This window comes from Pteropus vampyrus, unplaced genomic scaffold (assembly GCF_000151845.1).
Source record: "Pteropus vampyrus isolate Shadow unplaced genomic scaffold, Pvam_2.0 Scaffold390, whole genome shotgun sequence".
NCBI lineage: Eukaryota > Metazoa > Chordata > Mammalia > Chiroptera > Pteropodidae > Pteropus > Pteropus vampyrus.
Window position 1 is genome coordinate 1,544,723 of NW_011889171.1, and position 22,927 is coordinate 1,567,649.

At 38.4% G+C, this 22,927-nt stretch overlaps 1 protein-coding gene across 6 annotated transcripts in view; it reads left to right on the top strand.

Annotated features, from left to right (window-relative positions):
- The window catches only part of DOCK11 (dedicator of cytokinesis 11), a 178,262-nt gene that overhangs the window by 84,487 nt on the left and 70,848 nt on the right, over positions 1 to 22,927 (top strand). For 5 of the 6 annotated variants that reach the window (XM_011380184.2, XM_011380187.2, XM_023523307.1 and 2 more), the window contains exons 17-28: positions 3,830 to 4,014; positions 4,108 to 4,173; positions 5,888 to 5,980; positions 7,937 to 8,060; positions 11,730 to 11,851; positions 12,360 to 12,446; positions 13,450 to 13,539; positions 18,705 to 18,823; positions 20,438 to 20,507; positions 20,588 to 20,713; positions 21,552 to 21,623; positions 22,488 to 22,634. In XM_011380184.2, the coding sequence (XP_011378486.1) occupies positions 3,830 to 4,014; positions 4,108 to 4,173; positions 5,888 to 5,980; positions 7,937 to 8,060; positions 11,730 to 11,851; positions 12,360 to 12,446; positions 13,450 to 13,539; positions 18,705 to 18,823; positions 20,438 to 20,507; positions 20,588 to 20,713; positions 21,552 to 21,623; positions 22,488 to 22,634 (1,301 nt within the window). The remainder of the gene's footprint in view (positions 1 to 3,829; positions 4,015 to 4,107; positions 4,174 to 5,887; positions 5,981 to 7,936; positions 8,061 to 11,729; positions 11,852 to 12,359; positions 12,447 to 13,449; positions 13,540 to 18,704; positions 18,824 to 20,437; positions 20,508 to 20,587; positions 20,714 to 21,551; positions 21,624 to 22,487; positions 22,635 to 22,927) is intronic. The other variant, XM_011380185.2, reaches the window with a different exon arrangement.

Below are 22,927 nucleotides of genomic sequence, written 5' to 3' on the forward strand. Positions count from 1 at the left end.
TCTGGTCAAGATATCAAGAGTAGATAAACACTGTGCTCGCCTCCTTTCACAACCACATCAGAATTACAACTAAACTACAGAACGGCCATCATTGGGAGTCGCCTGGAGTCTAGCTGAACAGAAGTCCTATAACAGGGGACATATAGAAGAGACCATCTCAAACTGGTAGGAGGAGCAGAGATGCAGAACAAGCTGGTCTCCCACCTGCATGTGGCAATTGAAAATTGGGAGAAATATCTTGGCTGTGGAGGTCCTCTCAGAAGAGCAAGGAGTCCTGGCCCAACACCAGGTTCCCCAGCCCAGGATTCCAGAGCCAGGAAGAGAAGTTCCCATACTTCTGGCACTGAAAACCAGAGGAGATTGTGGCTGAGATGAAGGGCCTCTGGAGTCACATACATTCCTTTCACGGGGCCCACGTGCAGACTTAATTGCCAATGGACTCATTCTGAGCTCCAGCTCTGGTGCAGCAGCTCAGGAGGTGCCAGGGACATATGGAGAGGAACCGAATTGTCTGGCTTCAGGGCAAAGGCTGGAGGGGTAGCTTTCTCCCAGACAGAAGTATTGGCAGAGGCCATTGTTTCTTTGTTGAGACCTGCCCTGCCCTGGTGATTTCCTGAGACCTTGCACTCCCAACTTGTGGGCCCACTCAAACTGCTTCCAGTGACTTTTCCATAAAAATGGCCTCTCTTGGCTCATGCTGCAAATTTTCCTAAAATCTCTTAAAGGTTCACAAAACCAGAACAAGCAGCATCTGGCCTCAGGGTACACTGTACCTGTTGCTGAGCAGCCCCAACTCCGGCACTAGCAGTAGCTGGCCTCAGTTTGCAGCTTGGTCTCTCAAGCCACATCCAAGCCCAGCATGGGTGGTGGCCATCTGCAGATTGCTTGGTGGCTCATGCCAGGTGGTCCCAGGCAGGGCACAGCCCCTGCAGCAGGCCCCCTCCCAAGAGACCCCAGCCTGCACACCCAATGGCTGGCTTCTCTCTGAGCCAGAGTACCACCCAGGGTCACATGTGAGGACAACATGCCCAAAGGGCAGACAGGGCAGACACCAGAGCCCTGCTAAAATGAATCCTGCTCTGTAGGGTCAGCCCCTGAACAGTAGCTCCTCCACTGGAAAGTGCAGAGTCCCAAACAAGATGAACCCAAAGAGGCCTACACTAAGACATACGATAATTAAAATCCCAGAGGTTAAAGACTTATCTTAAAAACAGCAAGAGAAAAACAAAATACCTACAAGGGAGCTCCCATAAGACTGTCAGCTGATTTCTCAACAGAAACTTTTCAGGCCAGAAGGAATCGTCAAGATATATTCAAAGTGATGAAAATCAAGGGCCTACAACCAAGATTATTCTGCCCAGCAAAGCTATCATTTAAAATCAAAGGACAGATAAAGTTTCCTAGACAAGAAAAAGCTAAAGGAGTTCATCACTACCAAGCCAGTACTACAGGAAATGTTGGAGGGGCTTTTTTAAAAGAAGAAAAAGGAAATAAAAGATAAAAATATTTAAATAATAAAATGGCAATGACTACATATCTATCAACAGTTACTTTAAGTGTAAATGGATTAAATGCTCCAATCAAAAGTTATGGCGGTTGAACTGATGAGAGAACAAGACCCTTACATATGCTGCCTATGAGAGACTCACTTCAAATCGAAATAGACTGAAAGTAAAGGGATAAAAAAAGATGTTTCATGAAAATAAAAAGCCGAGATAGCAGTATTTATGCCAGACAAAATAGACTTTAAAACAATGGCTATAACAAGAGACAAAGAAGGACACAGTTATCCCACTTTTAGATATTTATCCAAAGAAACCCAAAATACTACTTTAAAGGGACATATAACTTCACATATTCATTGCAGCATTGTTTACAATAGCCAAGATACCGAGGCATCCTGGGTATCCATCAGTGGATGAATGGATAAAGAAGATAAGGTATATATATGCAGTGGAATATTACTGAGCCATAAAAACAAATGAAACCTTGCCATCTGCCACAACATAGATAGACCTGGAGGGTATTGTACTGAGTGGAGTAAGTCCGAGAAAGACAAATGTCATATGTGGAATCTAGAGAACAGGATAAACAAACAAACAAAGAGAAACAAGCTCATAGATACAGAGAGTATTTTGATGGTTGTCAGATTGGGGTATGGAGGGAAGGGTGAAGAGAGCGGGGATTAAGAGGTACAAATTGGTAGTTACAAAATAGTCGTGGGATATAGGATATAGCATGAGAAATATAGTCAATAATATTGTAATAACTATGTATGGTGTCATATGGGTACTGGATTTATCAAGGCGATCACTTCATAAATTATATAAAGTCTAATCACTATGTTGTACACATAATATAATATTGTATGTCAACTGTAATTGAAAAAATAATAAAAATATAAAAATTTTAAAAAATTTGTGGCCAAGGAAACCCCACCATGTAGACAGTGGTTGGGACTATACAGCCCCCATTGAGAGCATTGCATATGTAAAGACCTTGAGGTGGGAGACAGCTTGGTTTGTATGAATGTAAAGCTACTGTGGCTCTCGTGTGGCATGTGACGGGAACATGAGAGATAGAAGATGAAGTAGAAGTAGAAAGGGTCATGTTATGCAAGGAATTGTGTAGACCATGGTACCTCCTTAAAAGATTAGATTTTATTCCAAGTGCAATGAGAAGTCACTAAAGGGTTGTAAGCAGGGGAGTAGCAATTTACATTTGAAAGCATTTAAGAGTACAATGGATTATGTTTTCCTAAAGAAATAATTTGAAATCTAGACAGTTTACACATAAAGATGTTCTTTGTAGTGTTGTTTATATTGAAGGAAAATTGGAGACAATGAAAGAGTCCAACACTGTTATAGTTAGAGATTAGGCAATTATGGTACAACGGTGTCATGAAATTTTATGAAACCATAAAAAATGTTTATAAAGCATTCACGGAATAAGACATGAGATAAAATGCCAAAAAGGGTAATAAATTTCTATACATATAGTAGGATTTTTGTATTATATAAAGTATACAGAGAAAGAAGACCAGAAGAATGATCACTTGTGTCTGTGTATCTTTACTCCTGATATTTTATTGTAAGTATCACTATAATCAGAGAAAACCCCACCCAAAACATATACTGTGTCCTCATGTCTGACTCTCCCTGGGTCTTCCTTCTGTCAGTATGGCTCTGCAGCAAGGAAAAGCAGTCTTAGAGCTCCTTAAGTATATGAATAATCTTTACCACAGTGGCTACTTCAAAAACATACACTGCTACATTTCTCAAAGGCTTTGAGTTTTCATGCTCACGAGTATTGAATTTATCATTGATAACACATCATCAGGTCTGTAGATTCAAAAGGCTGCCATTATTTCGTAGGTGAAAATTTGTACCTGCACCAAGTTAACTTTTTAAAAGTTTTTAGCCATGAGATAATTGGAGGCATAAATTTTCTGTTATTTCCCGATACCAATTAAAATTTGCAGTGAAAGTGAAATTGCAGCCACAGGAGGAAAAATGTAATGAATTTCTTTGTAGAGTTTAAATTTGCCAAAATTATGATGTGTTATATTTGGCAAATCAGTCTAATCTACACTGAGATTGAAATAGCAATCCATGTCTGATTTGAAGGATTCCACTGAAACCAGCATCAGACTACCCCATCTTGTCCTTTTGGGCTCTTTAAAGTGGTTGTATGACATTTTGTCAATCACTAAAGATTCTCTTTTTGAAATCGTTCCTGGAGAACACAATCAATGTATATTTTACAAATGTAGGAATGTGTTAATGGTTGTTAAATTGTATTATCTTTGTCTTTTTTTTTTTGCCTATAGATTGTATTACTTCTTCATATGTGCCCCTGAAGCCTTTCAAAAAGAATTGTCAGAATATTACTGTGGAGGTTGAAGAGTTTGTTCCAGAAATGACAAAATATTGTTATCCATTTACTATTTACAAAAACCATCTGTATGTATATCCCTTGCAATTAAAATACGACAGCCAGAAAACATTTGCCAAGGTAAATAGTGTAAACTATATACATTTTGGAGTATGAAATTTTATTTATAATTTTCTCATTCTGTGACTCATTTTGAGTGATTAATCATTTTAGGCAAGGAACATTGCGGTCTGTGTGGAATTCCGGGATTCAGATGAAAGTGATGCCAGAGCTCTAAAGGTTCGTTTATCATACTGATAAGCATTTTAGTAGAGATAGAATTTTTGGTAGAACTAGAGGTGTTAATACTTTCATATGCTAAGTTTAATTTCTTTAAACATCCAAATGAAAATGTGCTAAAGTGACAAATGTAATATTTTTTTCTACTCTTACACTTAGCTGTAAGGATTAGTTAAATATTAAGAAACAACAAAATAAGGTAGGAACTTTAAAAATGGATAAGCTTCATATACCAGAATTTTGCCTTTGCTCCACTTTGATTTTGCATTCACTGATGCCCAAGCACAAGGTCATTTTCTCCTATGACCTGACGGTTTATAATAGTACCGTCAGGAGAGAATAAAAACCTTTCTTTTTGAAACCTGAACGGGCTTTGAGCTAACAGAAGCACAGCATGACTCCTTTGATCTGAGATATGACTTCTACTCTGTGACTGGCCAAATGGTGCCTCTAAAGTTGGATTAGTGATCTATGAAAAGCAGCATCTCAGTATCTCAGTATCTGATACAGCGATCCTTAAATACCTGTGACTTCACAGTGCCTTTACCTTTTCACTCTTTATAGCTGGTTTTTACTTTTTAGCCCATTAATCTGAGGCCTGAAAGAGAAGTTGGAACATTTTACTGTCACAGAGTGTCTATCTGGCTTCCCAGTTCTCTAGCTTGAGCCTAAATCAGACAGATGGGTGGCTAGCCTTCCACTCAAACCACCTAAGAGGCTAGAATGCCCCTAAGTCTTTGAGTGTTTAATAGTCCCTACTTTTGAAGAAATTTTTTTTCCACAGAGAAACCTAAGTTAAATTAAGTATTAGCTGGCTCAAATTAAGCTTGTTTTCTCTGATTCTCCCCTCAGTGCAGATGAGAATAACTGTAATATCCCATGCAATATCCTTTTGTATACTTTAAGATTCTTAGGTTACCTCTCAGCAGTTCCTGAAAATGGCTCTGTGCTCACATGGAGTTTCAATTTCATTTTTTAGCTGGCCTGGAGGCCAGCTCTGAAGTAACAGAGTAAGGCAATTAGTACTCTGGCATGCTTACTCCATATTCATCCTTGAGCTTATTAGGCCTATGGAAGTGAAAACTCACACTAGAAATGAAATCGAATCTTTCTATGGAATCATTGAAAGCCTTAAATTTATTTTATTGGTATAACGGAAAGCCAGTGACTTTTAAAATGTGGTTCATAAACTGAGAGAACAGTAAATTTTCTGTAGCTTACTTTTTAATTCCTTTAGGCTAGGAATGTATCTGCTGTTTTTTGTTGTTGTTGTTGTTGTTGTTGTTGTTGTTGTAACTCCTCACCTTGCCTACTGCACAACAAGCATTCAGTAAATGTTGCTGACTGGCTGAATGGGAACTTCACATATTAAGAAATGGAAATAGCATGAGAAAAGTAAGCTTTCCAGGCCAGGATTGAGAGTTTTTCCCTTCCAAAATGATTAGCTGTGTTTGACTTCTTACTGTCAATTAGTTTGGATTTGCATTTCTTTGATGACCCGAAATTCAGTAGCATCCACGCAGCCAAGTTAGGCAATGTCTGAGGATGATATCGAGTGACTGTAAATGATTTGGAATTTATAAGCTCATGGTGAGAGCCGGGTGGGCTTGGCCATGGCCTGGTGCTCGCAGATGCCTGTAACTGTATGTGGTTCCTTAGCATCATATTTGAAGACCTGTGTTGAGAGTGGTGACTTTGTTTCTTTCTTTTGCAGTGTATTTATGGAAAACCTGCAGGGTCTGTTTTCACCACAAATGCTTATGTTGTTGTTTCACATCACAACCAAAATCCTGAGTTCTATGATGAGGTAAAATACATTATTCTAATGTTTATAAAACAATGGTTGCTCTTCTATTTCTCTTTGAGATGTGTCCTTCATTTTATCTGTACTTTCAATCCCTGACTGTTTTTATTCCTTGAAAATAGAAAATGTAATATCAAAACAAAGGGCCATTGCCTGCTTGCTGCCCTTTGATGACAGTGGAAGATTTGCCCACTAATTGAAGGGCTCTAGCGTGAAGTAATAATGTAGGAAACAATCACCAAACTGGGACTAGGATTCTATTTGCCCTAGCTTTCACAACAACTGTCTCTGCGCCTTTGATCAAGTTACTTCCCCTTTCTGAGTCTAGTTCCTTCTAGCTAGTTCCTGTAATTCTGTGTGGGAAGGTGCAGCCTCTCTGTAAGTGAAATGCTTCAAGAGACAACAGCATGGTTGGGCCACCAGAGTCCCACTGGCTGCACTAAATGCCTCTGTGCAATGTTGAGTGGCACGATCTCTCGGTCTATGCGCTCCTTTCCTCAGACTCAGTCTTCGCCTCTTTCCTTCTTCCCACTTCTCTGTCTCTATGTCTCTGTGTACTTCCTGGTGGCTCTCTTAGTGTCTCTGTCACAGCCTCTTCCCATTTGTATGTATCTGATTTATTCAAATCTGCAGACTGGTTTTGATTCCCACATGTCTTCATGGCACCTGGCTGTGTATCCCAGGCCAGAAATTATGCTGTTTCTGCTTCTCGGACCTCATATTTCCATTCCTATCTTTATCTGGAACCATCCTTTCCTGCTGTCACAATGTTCCGCAGGTCCACCTGCAGTCGTGTGGAGGCCTTCTACTCCAGCCTTAAACCTCACTTATCTCTTTCTCAATCCAGTGCCCCTAGTTTCACAGTAGACAGGGAGGAGGATAGTGGCCTTGCATTTTTGCCACCCAGGGAAGGACTATGACCGTATTTATATGTACAGCAGAGCATTAGATACCCAGATGGTCTGAATGCTGTGAATAGGCATGTTCTGTGGTGAAATATACCTACAACAGAAATTAGTTATAACATCAGAACAATGCCATGTGTGAATGATAATTAGGCCAGATGTCCCTCACCAAGCTGTTCAACATGTCCCCCTATATAACTAATACCAGTCACTACAGAAAACTTGATCATGTAGTACGTAATTCATATTATCTTTAGGATACCAGAAATAAACAGGCTTTTCAGTCATTTACTATATATTGACCAGGAAAGTATGTGTGCATGCACACACATGTGTTTGCATGTGTTCCTGTGCAGATACATGCATGTGCATTAAATCAATTAGATCTGTGATTTGTTTCTCATATACTTCCAAGAGGCATTACAAACATTCCATTGAGTTCTGATTGGAAAATTACTTGAGATGTTTATATTAAAAGTATTAATTTTTAGGATGAAATCCATGTGTCACTGATAACAATTATTTCTTTATTCAAGGATAAAGTTGTGTTTTCTTTTTAAAGAAATTCATATGAACTGTAATTTGCGGATACCATAATACTGTAGTGACTTTTTGCACTTTTATTTGCACAACTTAATTTTTTTTCACGCAAAGGAGAGCAGCAACTTAGAAAAAGGTAACCTGTCAAATTCAGTGCCCATTTTAGACTGCATTCACTGACTCAGATTGAATTACAGAGCATCCCTCGACTGTGAGGATGTAGTTTTTCCTCCAGTATTTTAGAAAATCCTGCTGTGAAGACAAATGCAGGAGAATCCCCTGGATTTTCCTGTAAAAGTAGTAAATCAGTCCTCACAACCCAGAATATTGTTGTCAAACAAACTGACTAGGAAAGCATTTAGAGTGCATTTAAATAATATATATTTGACTACTTGGCCTATCATTCAGAAAAGTATGTCATTGGAAAAGTATGATGAAACTGACTAAAGGACTGACAGTCCAGCTTGATCATTAAAACAAAACAATTCTACATGTAATCTTGTTATCATTTCAGATTAAAGTTGAGCTTCCCATTCACTTGCATCAAAAACATCATTTGCTTTTTACTTTTTATCATGTAAGTTGTGAAATTAACACAAAGGGAACAACCAAAAAGCAGGACACAGTTGAAATTCCAGGTATGTGTGTGCTTTTAATGTCTCTCTTTAGCTATTTGAGATGGAAATTGTCTATAATATAGCCTCTTTTCATTAAGCCACAGACCATACTTTCCTCCCACCAATAAATCCATTTCTGAGTTTAAAAGTTTATTGGTAAAAAATGAATTATATGCTACTTTTATCATCATTTCTATCAAATGACCAAATGCTTGCCATTGTGCCTGGACTATCATAAGCAACATAAGTAACAGTGCCCTCCTCAGAGAGAGACTCATATTGCCATGCTGTATTTTTATTATTTCTTTTATGTAGAATAGCCCAGGAACCAGGATTTTCCAGTTCTGTTCAATGAGGAAGAGGGCTAGGGGCATTTTTGTGTCTGAGAGATATTGGGGGCTGCCTGGTTCTAATAAGAGAACAGATTTAATGAATTCGAATAAGCGTGGGTAGTGAAAAAACATGTCCTGGTCTCATCCAGCAAGGCTTTAGATAAACCAACAGGAAGCATTGATGAGGAAACATACAAGTGCCCCACAATATAAATGTCAGCATGCCCTAGGATTTTGATCCAAACTAACCTGGATCAATCCTAAATTCATCCATTTAGTCATTCATTTAGCAAAATATGTCTGTGTATTATATGCAAGATGTTGTAGTAGGTACTATGGAGAATACAGTGGAGAGTCGAACATAGATCTCATCTTCAGCGAGCATATGATCTAGTGTGGTGGGGAACATAGACCTATGTAGACAACTATAATACATGACTGAAAGTAGTGGTTATCAGGAAAGTAGTGCCATGTGATCTCAGAGAAGAGAGAGTTATTATTTCCACTGGTGTAGGGACAAGTGGCTGGGAATCAGGGAAGGCTTCCAGGAGGAGATGGTGTTTGGGTAAGGCCTTAAGGGGTTGGGTAGAGTATGATAATGCAGTGATGACAGGAAGGTAGAGGGTTTCAGGATAAAGCAACAGTTTGTCCTGAGTACAGAGGCAGAGTATTGAGGAGTATGGGCAGGGAATTACAACTAGTTCAATACGACGGAAGCACAGGGTGCTGGGAGGGGAATCATAGGACATTGAAAAGGTGATGTCAGATCGTGGAAAACCCTGAATGCCAGGCCGTATATTTTATTTTATTTTGTCACCAATATGGAATTATTGAAGGATTATAAATACCAGTAAGGGCTATTTTGCAGGGATTCCAGTCAGGCCACAAGGTAATGAGTAAGGTGAGTTGGAGCAGGAAGAAGGAAGGAAGACACAGCAGTTGGGGGATATTTCAAAAGTCCAGGAAAGAAAGAAGAGTGCACAATGGTAGTAGCAGGGGGATGGAGAAAACAGGAATTGCAGAAGAAGAATATATTGGACCTGGCAAATGATTGGCTACTAGAGAGATGATTCAGTGTTAGTGCTGAAGTTGCAAAACTGAAAAGAAGGTGCAGTTGACCCTTGAATAATATGGGTTCAAATTACGTGGGTCCACTTAATCGTGGATTTTTTTCAGCTGACCTGCTCAGTTCAAACCCGTGTTGTTCAAAGGTCAACTGGAGGTTGGGAATCAGTGTATGCAGAGGACCAATTTAAATATACACAGATTTTCAACTGTGTGGGCAGTTGGTGCCCCTAACCCTCATGTTGTTCAAGAGTCAACGGTATTGCCATGTGACAGAATTGGGAGTGAGAGTGGTCAATTTTGGACTGATGTTGAGTTTGAGGTGTTAGTGAGACATCTGAGTGATGTCTGTCCAGCCAGCGGCAGAATGGAATATTAGGAAGTTCTATTTGTGGATAGTGTGATCCTGTTCTGTATCCCCATAGAAACTATAGTTTGTTCAGGACAGAGACCTTGAGGTTTGAGAAGAAATCTGGCAGAACAATGAGAATCCATGACAGTGTACCTCCGGAAAGGCCAATTCCTATTTCTTTATCCAAATCCTAGACAGAAGTAGACAAGATGCTCAGTGCAGCATGAGACGATTATTTGATGTGCCACTCATCACTTTTAACTGTCCATCCTTGAATTGGCTTCACACCTTTGAGCCGGATGGCTTGTGCTCGACATTGTACCTTTACATCTTCCAAGTGCTCTATATGAGTTTTGACTGAGAAAGACACACTTGGCCATGCTGTGATGAATTCACAATGCAAAAATCTTGCCTGAGCAATTTCATTCATAAAGACACAATGTAGATTAGTGGTTGTCAGGGACTGGGGGAAAAGGGAGATAGGGAGTGACTTCTAAGGGGTATGGAGTCTCTTGGATTAGATTATCTAGAATTAGATAGTGGCAATGAATGCACAGCTTTGTGAATATAATAAAAAAAAACCATTGTATATTTTGAATTGTATCTGAATTATATCTCAGAAATCTCTTTGAGGAGAAAATGTTGCCTAAGAATAAGAAATGTATTTTCTTTTCATTTTCCTATTTTCTGAGCTGGAAACCTTTGGTCATTTGTCTAAATTTCAGTTTAACTACTTTGGCAGAGTCCTTTTGAATGGCTCTTCTGCTCATGTTACTTTCCTGTGCCTCGTATAAAAGAAGAGGTCTGGTAAACCATTTCTGAACTTGTACTAGTAAACATGCCCTTTAGGCAAGTTCTCAGAGTCTGAGAAAACCATTTAGTCTAAGAGAAAACATATTAGTATTCTTTTAAGAATTAAAGAACTTGCCAAATTACATACATGAATGAAAACATTCTAACCAGATTTGTGTTGACTTCTTTGTTCACAGTATAAACACATACACACACACACACTCATGCAAAGAATTTTAAAGAATCAGAAAGCAATGGCTTTAAAAAGTGCTTTCCAGCCAATACCCCTTCTCATACGCCAAAACTTAGTCCAGAGCAAGCTTCCCCGCACCGCCCCATGGCTGAGTTTAAACACTTGAATGCTAGAGTAATCTCTATAATGGAAATATGGACACAGATGGTTCTGGCTTTTTTAGCCAGAACATGATGAGTTTTCTAACAGAAAGCCAAAAGGCTCTTTTGGATAGAACTGTCAAGAGGTGGTGGAGATCTCAGTGGATTCATCTGTAAACACTGTGCCCTGACTACATTCTCCTACAACACCTCTTCCTCTGTAATCAAGAAAACTGCCCAACCAAATACAGCTTTGTGTAAATGTGGAATGCAAATTTGACTTGTGACCTTAATCTTCCATAGTTCTTACCTTAGAGTTCCTATAAGAAATTTTGGACCCTGGCGATTACTATCTGACATAGGCTCAGGTATGGGACTGCACTCTTAGTAAGGATGGATGAGAGAGATCTGAATCTTTAAAAACTAAGTCTACCCGAAGTTATTCCCAAAAGTGTAAAGATAATGATATTGACACACTTTTCAAATTTTAAAGTGTTTTACATTATCCCACTTTGGTCTCTCAATAATTTTATTAGATGGAAAGGCTATGTATTGTTCCCATTTTTATTATTTTTATTTTTGTTGTTCCCATTCTTATAGTCAAGGAAATAGAGTAACCTGTTAGTGGCTAGGCTGAGATTAGGAAGTGACCCGAACTCATGGTTTCTTTCCCAGTACTCAGATGCCCAACACCTGGACTGCTCATGCACATCCTCAGAAATATCACCACCATGTCCCGCTCCCTAGCAGTTAGACATTTGTGTAGTTAATAGTATTTCTGATTTCGTTTCTCATGGTTGATTATTGTCTTGGCAGTTGGCTTTGCCTGGGTACCTTTGCTGAAGGATGGCAGAATCATCACATTTGAGCAGCAGCTGCCAGTTTCAGCCAATCTTCCCCCAGGCTACTTGAACTTGAATGATGAAGAATCAAGAAGGGTAGGAAAATATCAGCATTTGTTCAAATAATCATGATGAAATGTTGAAAAAGTACAATTCTTTGGCCTAGTTGATAGTTTGGTCTAGTTGATAGCAGCTCAAGGTGTGGCCTGAGGAATGGTGCTGGTTCATCACAAAGGAAAGTATGAAAAACAAGTGATTAGAAACCTTTATAATAGTCTGATAAAGTAGCCTCATGTCTTGATTCTAATAACAAGTTAAAATAATGGGGCTTGGACTTTGTGTATCATTTTAAATATTCATTTATGTTGTAGTTGATTTTTATTGTAATTTATAAAACTATCAGTCAGCAAAGGATTGGAAATTCAAAATGATCTAGGATACATTTATTCTAAAGGCAGGTTATTTTCTCCAATAATTCCCTTTGTGTGAAACTAACACATTTGTTTCTGGGGGAAGAAATGTTGAAATCCATAAAGGTGTAATAGGTTGCTCATCTATCCATTGCTATGCTATAGAAACTCATGTATGTATTTTCTCTTCACAGCAGTCTAATGTGGATATAAAGTGGGTAGATGGTGCAAAGCCTTTGCTGAAGATTAAAAGCCACTTAGAGTCTACTATTTACCCTCAAGTAAGTTGCATCAACTGAATTTTGCCACTTTTAATACTCAAGTATATTTCTTAATTAAAATAGACTATTTGATTTCTCCAGCCTTAGAGAAGTGGCCTGAAAGTCTTTCTCATTAGTAATAACATTATAGACATTCCAATAGATGTTCCTCTATTGGAATTTGTCTGGTGTTCTTCTGGTTAGACTAGAGCTGAACACAGAAATTTGAAGTCAGTAGATCGTGCATGGGCGGCTAGCTGCTACAGTTGACTCTTAGCCTCAGCACCCATGAATTTACAATCAAATGTCTGTGGGAAACCTCAAGCCCAGTTTGGAAAATCACAGATAGAGAAGGTGAAGTCCATGCTCCTTGGTGTGGCCTCCCACAGTCCTTCTCACTTCTCCCTGCCCACTGTACCCATTTTATAGATGAAGAAACTGAGACTCAGTCCGGTTAGATGATTTACCCAAAATCACACAAGTAATAATTAGAGGAAGCAGATCAAAATCCAATTTTCATTATTCCAGCTCCTGATAGAGTTCATGCTGTCTGCAAGATCAGTGTATATAGATTCCATAGAGGACAGCTGGACTCACTTGTCTATGAAGTGCACTGAATGCCTGAGACTATTGTTCTGGTATCCTCCTGCTGCTATCTTTTCATTACCTGCCAGTACAGACCTCTGTTCCTGCTCATTTTATTAAAATGTAGAAGCAGCCTGACTTCAGAGACTACACTACAAGTCAGAAAAGGAATTAAATGAATGTTGACTAGTTGGGCATAAGTTGCAGCTTACCCAGTGTGCTCAGGTACATCTTGAATTTACCTGGTCTTGCTGCCTGTGTGACGGTCAAGAGGCCTGTAGGGCATGAACACATGTGTTGGTAGCTGCAGCTGCTGAGTCTGGGCATTAGAATACCCAAATAAATAGGTTTGCAAGATGAAGGAGGAGGGGGAGGGAGTGAGCCTGCATTTGAGAGTAATGAATCAAATTTCATATGGTTGCACCCATCTGTTTTCCAGGATCTACATGTGCACAAATTCTTCCATCATTGCCAGCTGATTCAGTCAGGCTCAAAAGAAGTTCCAGGAGAGCTCATTAAATATTTAAAGGTAAATGAACAGCAGCTTTCTGCGAAGGGTTTGTTTTTTATGTCTTTCTGTTACCACATCTTGATTTTGGGGGAAAGAAATCAAACTAACACTTTAAAATACTTGTGCATCCTCAAGAAAGCACTTTCCATTATGTACTTTTCCATCAAGTGGCTGTTGAGAAACAGACAGCAGAGTTGCTAAATTCGGAAGAAAATGCTATAGTCAGAATGTGACGACATATTTTGGAAAATCTCATGACAATGTTTATTTCCGTTCCGTAAATTGATTTTTCAGGTCTTTTCCTGCTGACTACTCTGGAAAAGTGGAGAATGCTATGGGGAAAAGGGCCAGGAGAAATGGAATCACTTTTGCTTAGAATAAAATATAAAATAGTTCCGTGTCCATGCATGAAAGACTATCAAAAGAGTCAACTAAAGAAACTTAGTTTCTGTCTGTTGCATAGGAGAGGTCTTAAGAAATACCATATTTTATCAAGAGTACTGAGAACCCAAGACTCCATTTAGTCCCTAACGTGCTAAGACTGAAGCGCATGTCATAAGATGTAGCTGACAGTGATTCTCTTCTTTTGGTTACTCCTTTAGTAGGTCAGCCATGGCAAGTCTGAGGAATTTTGATTTTTAAATGAAGCCTCTACAGGATTTCCCTTTGGACTTATGTTACTGCTTAATGATATTCTCAGAAAACAAAAATGTTCAGTTTTTTAGAGAGGAGTATGACATGAGATGAAATGTATGGGTTCTAAAATCACAGACCGAGTTTGTATCCTAGATCTGTCATTTACTTGCTCGGTGATTGACCTTGGTCCAAGTTACTTCACTTCTCCAAACCTTTGTTTCTTCATCTGTCACATAAGGGTAACAATAATGCCAATTTGTAGGATGGCGTGAGGCCTAAGTGAGATAGAGCAGGGGTCCCCAACCCCTGGGCTGCAGACCAATACTGGTCTGTGGTCTGTTAGGACTTTGGGCCGTACAGCAGGAGGTGAGTGGTGGGTGAGCAAGCAAAGCTTCATCTGTATTCGCAGCCGCTCCCCGGCACTAGAATCACCACCTCAGCTCCACCTCACATCATCGGGCATTAGATTCTCATAGGAGCACTGGTCCCTGGTGCCAAAAAGGTTGGGGACCGCTGAATAGGGTTTCTTCTGTATGGTAATTGTTCATTTCACACTTCTTAAGCGCTTCCTATGGGACAGGCATCATTCTAAGCATTGAGAATGTAAATAAAACAATGTCCTTGTTGTCAGGGAGCTCGCTTTCTTGTTTGTGGAGGCAGATGGACAATAAAAAAATAAATACGTGTGTGTGTGTGTGTGTGTGTGTGTGTGTGTGTTTATAGACAGATGTATAGATATCCTGACATGATATAAGTACTATAAAAAACAAACAAACATAGTGAAGGGGAATAAGAGGTGATAAAGAGGTCCATCTTTTAGAAAGTATCAGAGATGATCTCTCTGGTAAAGTGACATTTTAACAGAGACTAAAGGAAATGAGGGTGCCAGCTATGTGGATTTCTGAGGGAGAGCTGGGAACATCAAGTATAAAGGCTGTGAGGAGCTTGCTTTGTGCGTTCAAGGAACAACAGGAATTCCAGTGCAGCTGGCACACAGAGTGATAGGACATCACATTGGAAAAGTAGCTGGGGAGCTGGTTGGTAGGGTAAGTCCTCATTAGCCATGATGAGGAGTTTGAATTGTATCCTGAATGAGATAGGAAGCCTTGCAGGGCTTTGAATCAAAAAGTAACATCTTGTGACTTTGGTTTTTAAAGTATTATTTTATGTATCATATAGAAATATGCTGTTAGAAGGGCAGAAGCAGGGAGGTAGTCGATAAATGGTGGCTATTATTCTTAATTATCATTAAGAAGTATAATAGTCATCTACCTTTCAAATTTTTTCCTCAGGTAAACCTGTCTAGAACTCCAGCTCTATGTGTGAATGTTTAGTCTGTTAAGATCTTTGGCTTTTTCTCCAGTGGGAAAGCTTTGGAAAAGTTTTAATATAATGGAATGGAATAGGACATCATTTTCACATACTGATATTCTTAAAACAGACAAAAAGGAAGTACTCATATTTGTATTTTTAAGGACATGGAAATTTTTGACATTTGTGACCTACGCTCTCCCTCTAGTGGCGATGAGTGAAATGCCATATGGTTACAGAAATAGCAGACCACCTCTATGGAACATTAATGCTGAAGGGGATTCTACAGATTTTTTTTTTTACAAATGAGAAAACTGGAGCCCAAGTAGAAATGACTTGCCTGTGGTCATTCAGCTGGTTAGTAGCAGAGCTGAGCCGAGCCTGTAACTTATGTCTCTTGATTCCTAGTTCCATGTTCTTTCTACCAAACCTTGCTATGTGTTGTCCTAAATGACATTGTTTCATCAATTCATTTAAGAATTACTTGTTGAGCTCTTATTATGGATTTAATATTTTCCTAGATAGAGTGGGGCTTGTGGAGAATAACTTAGGGTCAATATCCATAGGGATCTTACTCCCTAATTGGAGAGACAGAATGGACCTAAGTTAAATGACACTATAAGTCATCAGTACAAATGATAGTCCAAAGCAATAAGTGATTAAATGTAAAATGCAAGATACAGGATATAAGAGCAAAGGGTTCAGTGAACTGAGGAATTACCGAGACTAGAAGCCCCCATCTTTGTTTCCTGATTTTCTTAATTTATTCAATTGTTCACCAAATATTTAGCACCTGCTATGAGCCAGACATTGTACTGGCTGCTGGGAATATAACGGGGAACGGTTCTGTCAACATACTTGCTCTAGTTGGGGTAGAGAGGTTATAACTGAGTAAGTAATTTTAGATAGAGATGAGTACTATAGAGGAAATGGAACAGATTAATGGGCTCTCACGTGAGCAGGAGTACATTCCAGATAAAGTTGTCAGGAAAGGCCTGACATATTAAGCTGAAAAGAGACTCATGAGAGGAAGACTAACATAGTTGATAAAGCTGTGTAAAAGGATAACAGAATATTGCAGCAGGTATAAACTCCTCATGATGGCATGTTTGAAGGACTGAAGAAAAGACAATGTAGCTGGAGCACAGTGGGCAGTGAGGAGAAAGGATGGCATAAGATGAGTTTGGGGAGAGAAGCAGGGTTCCTGTAGGCATGGGAAGCCCTTGACAGCTTTTTGTTCGTGGTAGTTTGTTTTGTTTTCCACGAGGGGAAAATAACATTATCTAATTTGCTTTGCATGCAGTGCCCCTTTTCTCTTGGACATTATCTTGCTTATCCTTTAAGCTTCTTTCTCTCTGAAATCTTATTGGACATTTCCTGCCCAGTTGCAGACTCAATTGCTTCTTCTTTTATGCATTTTGTATGTACCACTACTGTGCAGTTTGCCATTTGTATTGCAGTGATTTAGTTCTGTGTCTTTTTCTCCCCATGGACTGAGAACGGCTTGATGGTAGGAAGGAACCATGATTTTTAGATGTGCTTGGCAATTGGAAATTCATTCAGTGTACCTTTGCTGAATGAGTGAATGATTGTCCTCATTGAAGTGGGGATTTGAACTTGACTTAGAAGGGTGGCTAAGATTTGGCTAAAAACTGCGAACAAATGCACAAAAGTAGGAATGCATATGATATATTGGAGGAGCAGTCAGGACACCAGTTTGGTCTTGTGAAGAATGATGTGTGTTAAGGCTAAAAATGGAGGTTGAGTCTTAAATAACTTGGACTTAATATCCTAGGTCTGCATTTCTCAACCTTGGCACTATTGACATTTTGGGCAGGATAAATCTTTGTTTTAAGGGCTGTCCTGTGCATTGTAGGATGTTTAGCAGAATCCTTAGCCTCTACTCGCTAAATGTCAGTAGTACCCCCCAGTTGTGACAACCCAAAATATCTCCAGACATTGCTGGATGTCCTGAAGGGGGCCAAGTGGCCCCTGGTTAAAACCCAGTGGCCTGGGTGATAGGAAGGCATCAAAAATCCTTGGTAGGAGATGATCTGATATAACCGGTATTTGAAGATTAACAGTATTTGAAGAAGATTAATTCAGAAATGAGAGTTAGATGTATTGGAAGTGAAGACAAACTGTACAGAGACCTACTAGAAAATTATTAGACTATTTTGGTTATAGGTTAGTGGGTCATGAAAAGAAATGATGGTAGTAAAGATAGAAGAGAGGGAGCAAAGGGAAGGAAAAACTTGAAGGATAGACCATGGGTTCCTTGAGCTCAGTATCTTGCCTTATGCATCTGATGGAAGAGAAGCTGCACAGAGATCCAAGAGGTCACTGTTGAGATGACTCAGATTTGGATAATAGTGTCTTGAAAAGGAATGGTGAGAGTAAGGATGGAAAGATGGAGCAAAAATCAGGGAGACTGAGGATAAATATTGAGTTCCTTAGGCACAGAGGCTTGTCTCATCCATCTGTGTACTTCCCATAGCACTAAATATTGAATTGATGCAGAAGGTGCTCAATGAGGTTTGCTTTCATTTTTTGATTGGCTGGTTGATTAAATGAGTGAATGAATGAACGAGTGAGGGAATGAATATGGAGAGAAGGTAAGGAAGAAGAAATTGTACTAATTTTGTTCCATGTATCATTTCTATGTGTATACGATGAACACATTTCTTCTCTTTGATGTTAACACATCTCTATCACTAGAGACAGTGTTAGCACTTTGAAGAGATTTATTATGAGGGTATTAGATGCAGAAGTGCCTCAGTTTTGTAAATGGTGCCAGTATAAAGCCAATTATATATGGAAACATACTTTATTGAATCCCACTTCTCACCAGATTAACTGATGGTCCACATTCCCTTTTAAAATACACTGAATTCTGGGGGCTAGTAGGTCAGTCTCTAGTACCTCCAAACACATCCACTCTCTCATTTGAGTGTTGGTTTACCAAGAATCGGTTGTCTTTATTCCAAATCCTGTTTATCCCAGTCATAATTGTTATCTTCAGTAAAGCATTTAATGTTAAATAAACTAACAAAATCTGAGTGTCAGCATACAGAGAGGGGATAAAATAATTAACAAAGTCCCTATTCCATGCAGCCACATTTAAGTAAGCTTCTATTCTAGTGACTGTTTCTTATTACTTATTTTTTTGTTGTTTCACATTTGCAAGTTATATCATATTTCCATTTGTTTTCGTAACTAATAATGACTTATTTTAGTGTTTGCATGCTATGGAGATCCAAGTCATGATACAGTTTCTACCTGTGATTCTTATGCAACTCTTCCGAGTTCTCACAAATATGACCCATGAAGATGACGTTCCTATCAACTGCACCATGTGAGTTTCGGTGTTGTAATACAAAGAAGCAAGTTTTGTTTCCTTTTGTATTTTTTCATTTTAAATATAAATTAATATTCCAAATGAGAACCTAAAAGTCTGAAATTTAATACCAGTTTTGTCTAGTTTCATACTTCTTAGACTGGGGGACTTGTATCCCCAGGGATAGATGGTACCAGAAGCCATAGGATAAATTTAATGTGTTTTCCTCGACCAGGAGTTCAGAATTCTAACACTTTGCTGCATGTTAGAGTCACCTGGGGAACTTTAAAAAATTTCTATGCCAGACCACACTTTATACCAGTTAAAGAGTTGGCTTTAGCTCAGTTACTACTAATCCCTACCATACCAATTAAACCAGAATCTCTGGGGGTAGAATTCAGCATTAGTATTCTTTTTTTAAGTTTCCCAGTAAATTCCATAGTGCAACAGAGTTTGAGAACCATTGCCCTTAACCAGTGTTGTCCAATAGAACTTTGCCCAATCATGGAAAATGCATTAAACTTTTGTTGTCCAGTATGATAGCCGATAGCTACATTTAGCTATTGAGCACTTGAAATATGGTTAATGTAGCTGAGGAACTGAATTCTTAATTGTGTTTCATTTAAATTTATATAACCACCTGTGGCTAGTGGCTCTCATATAAAACAGAGTGACCCTAACGCATCAATTTTTACTCAAAAGAATAAGGGAGTATTATTTTTATATGTAACAAATATGGATATGTTATAGGGTAGAACACAAAATGCACCCAAATTTTGAAATTAAAACAGGAGACTTCAAAAATTGTGAGCTCAATGCTGCATGTTTCTGGCTTTGCTGCTTTTGTCACAGCCTCTCCCGTCGGGACTCAAGCTATAAACACCTGCATGCTGTTTGCTCTCCTCTGCTGTTGGAGATAGTCTGGTTGAAAATTTAAGAAGCATTACTCTAGTCCATGGGTTCTCAAAATGTGGTTCCCAAAGCAGCAGCATCAGTATTACCTGGGATCTTATTTAAAAATGCTAACCGATGAACTTAACCCCAGACCTAAAAAATCAGAAACTCTGGGATAGGGGCTGAGCAGTCTGCCCTCCAGGTGATTCTGATTCACACTAAAGTGTCAGAACCACTGCTGCTCTCTTAACTTTAAAACTTTCTATGACTTTTATATTTACTTCTAATTTTAATTCGTGTCATTATACCTGTCCTGTCTCTCCTTCCCTTTCCCCCCATCTGTTGACATGCTTTTCATTTTATTTTTCTATACTTTTCCTATTATTCTCACTAGAGGGGATTTCAATATTTACCTTACTTGAGGTCTTTTACTACATGGTAACTATGACCATACTTCAAATGTATACAGAGATTTAGAAAGGGGATGAGTCATCTGTGTTGCCAAAATAAAATATCCTTCTTTTGAACCAGGAAATATATTTTACAAGTCCCTAAGCCTGTTAGATGCTGAAATCTTTATTAGACTCAAGCTACCATTACATCTTATGTAGTCATCTCACCACTAATTATTCTGGCAGGGATAGGTATTATTAGGGTTAGATATGGTGGCCTTATCTAACTATCATCAAACTATGGTAATTGTAGCCTGATATGCTGACTTTGTGAATGTTGTTTCAGGGTTCTCTTACATATTGTATCAAAGTGCCATGAAGAAGGCTTGGATAATTATTTAAGATCCTTCATAAAGGTTTGTGGAGTAAGCTTGCTCTCTGAGTAGTTGATTTTGTGTGAGAATTTTGTCTTACGGTTTATTTTCTTTGTTTGTAGTATAGCTTCCGACCTGAAAAACCAAGTGCTCCTCAAGCCCAGCTAATTCATGAAACTCTGGCTACTACAATGATAGCAATATTGAAACAGTCTGCAGACTTTTTAGCAATAAACAAATTGCTAAAGGTAAGGATACAACAGGGAGTAAAAGCAACCAGAGATATACCTGTTTGATCCCATCCCATTTTGGTTCTAGTCTTTCATTGTTTTCTCACGTGACCCTCCTCTTCCTTGTCACTTTGCCCATGCATCCTTTTTTTCTCAAGTTCTCCACAGAAACTTATTCATTCTTTTCACCCTTCCCACCTACCTGCCCTCAGTTGAATGTGTAATAGAAATAATTTTGGATCAGGTAGATCTGGATTGGAATCCTGTATCCACCACATCATTTCTGGCACATAGTATGCACTCAAATGATGGCTCTTATTATTGTCATTATTTTTACAGTTTCTATTATTAATGGTAGGATTTCAGTTTCAGGTATCTTAGGACATGTCTGCTTGAGGCTTCTCTGTACCCTTTAAAATACAAAATACAGTATGTAGGCCACCATGTATGCTGGTCGAGCTGGCCCCAGTGTCGTACCAAGGGCTGGGTTGGGTCTTCCACTGGGTGCAGGCAGTAATGATATTGTCTGTAGAGAAGTTAAAAGCAATAATAAAAGTTGGTTTGCTCTTATCACCACATGTAGGCAATTCAAAACAATGTCAGTGATAAAACACCCCTTTTCACTGAGGTCAATATTCTAACAAAAAGCTCTTCGTATATCATAGTTGACTGTGAGGTACATTACTTTTCTGCCAACAGCATTTAAAGTTATTCTGTGGGACTTTGATAGTGAATTGGGATAACTTTAAAATGTTATTAAGGTAGAAATAAGATCCATATGGATTTGTAAAACTTTGCTAATAACCTTCAGAGATTTGGGTAACTATTAAAGATTGATATTGTCTGTTTATTTCAGTACTCATGGTTTTTCTTTGAAATTATTGCAAAGTCTATGGCCACATACTTGTTGGAAGAGAATAAAATTAAGGTAAGTAGGCTCAAGAGTAATATTTAACACAAAGACAGCTAATTGTATTCACAGATGGCCATGATATGCAAAGCCTCTTTTATATTTAAGGGCTCTTAGCCCTTAGCTTTTTCAGTTTTCCTTAGAAATGGATATATTGCATAAAGCTGAGATCTGACATTGACAGTTCATATTTTTTAAAGTCTGATCTTCAGAGACTCTTCTACCTAGATTCTTTCATATTAGATATTTGCCATGTAAAATGCATTGTCTTTGAAGCTTTCCCTTTGTCTTGCGGTTTAAAAATGTCTATGTTGAAAACATCCATTTGGAAGGAAAATAGGTACCAAATCAAAAATAAAATCAAATCACTTTATACAATAGATGTGTTCATGGAATATGCTATATACACTTAGTTGTGTTTTCAAACTATTTTAAGGTACAAAGAAATTTTCTTAGTTATAGAAATTGTAAAGCCAAGACTTGTGAAATAAAAAAAAATATATATTCACCTCATATATATCATTTTTATCATAAATTTCATAGAATGGGTTTACCAAAATTGGGATGAATGGTTGCATCTATCTATATTTTGTGTATTGGGAAAAAATGGATTGAAAAACTGGGATGTGTCTGCATCTCAAGGACATGATTCTAAAGTTAGGTCAGAATGATCTACTCTTGTTGATGATTTCAGCCAGTTATATTATTAGAGGTCCAGATAGTTCCTATAATGATCTAAAATATGTAATTTTTAAGTTGGGAGAAAAGTTATACTCCAATTAAAAAATACATTTGTATATAGAATGTATTTGAAAATTAAAATGGCAATTGATTTAGACCTCCTGCAACTCTGATTTTTTTTCTATGCCTGTTTAATTTAAGCTTCCTAGAGGCCAGAGATTTCCTGAAGCATATCATCATGTCTTACATTCCTTGCTTCTTGCGATAATTCCCCACGTGACTATTCGCTATGCAGAGATTCCTGATGAGTCCAGAAATGTCAATTATAGTTTGGCTAGCTTCCTGAAGGTGAGTTAAAAGCAGCCACAAGATGGTAAGGAGTTATTCTTCACAAATATCATCTTTAAAGCCAAAAAAAAAAAATTACCCACTTTCTAGAGACTCAGCTAGGTCTTTATCAGGATGCTGGAGAAACTTGTAAGTGAATCGATTTACCAATTTAGTTGAACAGCCAAGTTTGATTTTTTTCCTCTCCCACAGAAATGGCTAATTAATTAAATCAGAGGTCCCACACAGGTAGCTTAGCCAGAAGGCATATTTTGCTTGTTTCACATACTTGTTCAATATATTAATTTGAATGC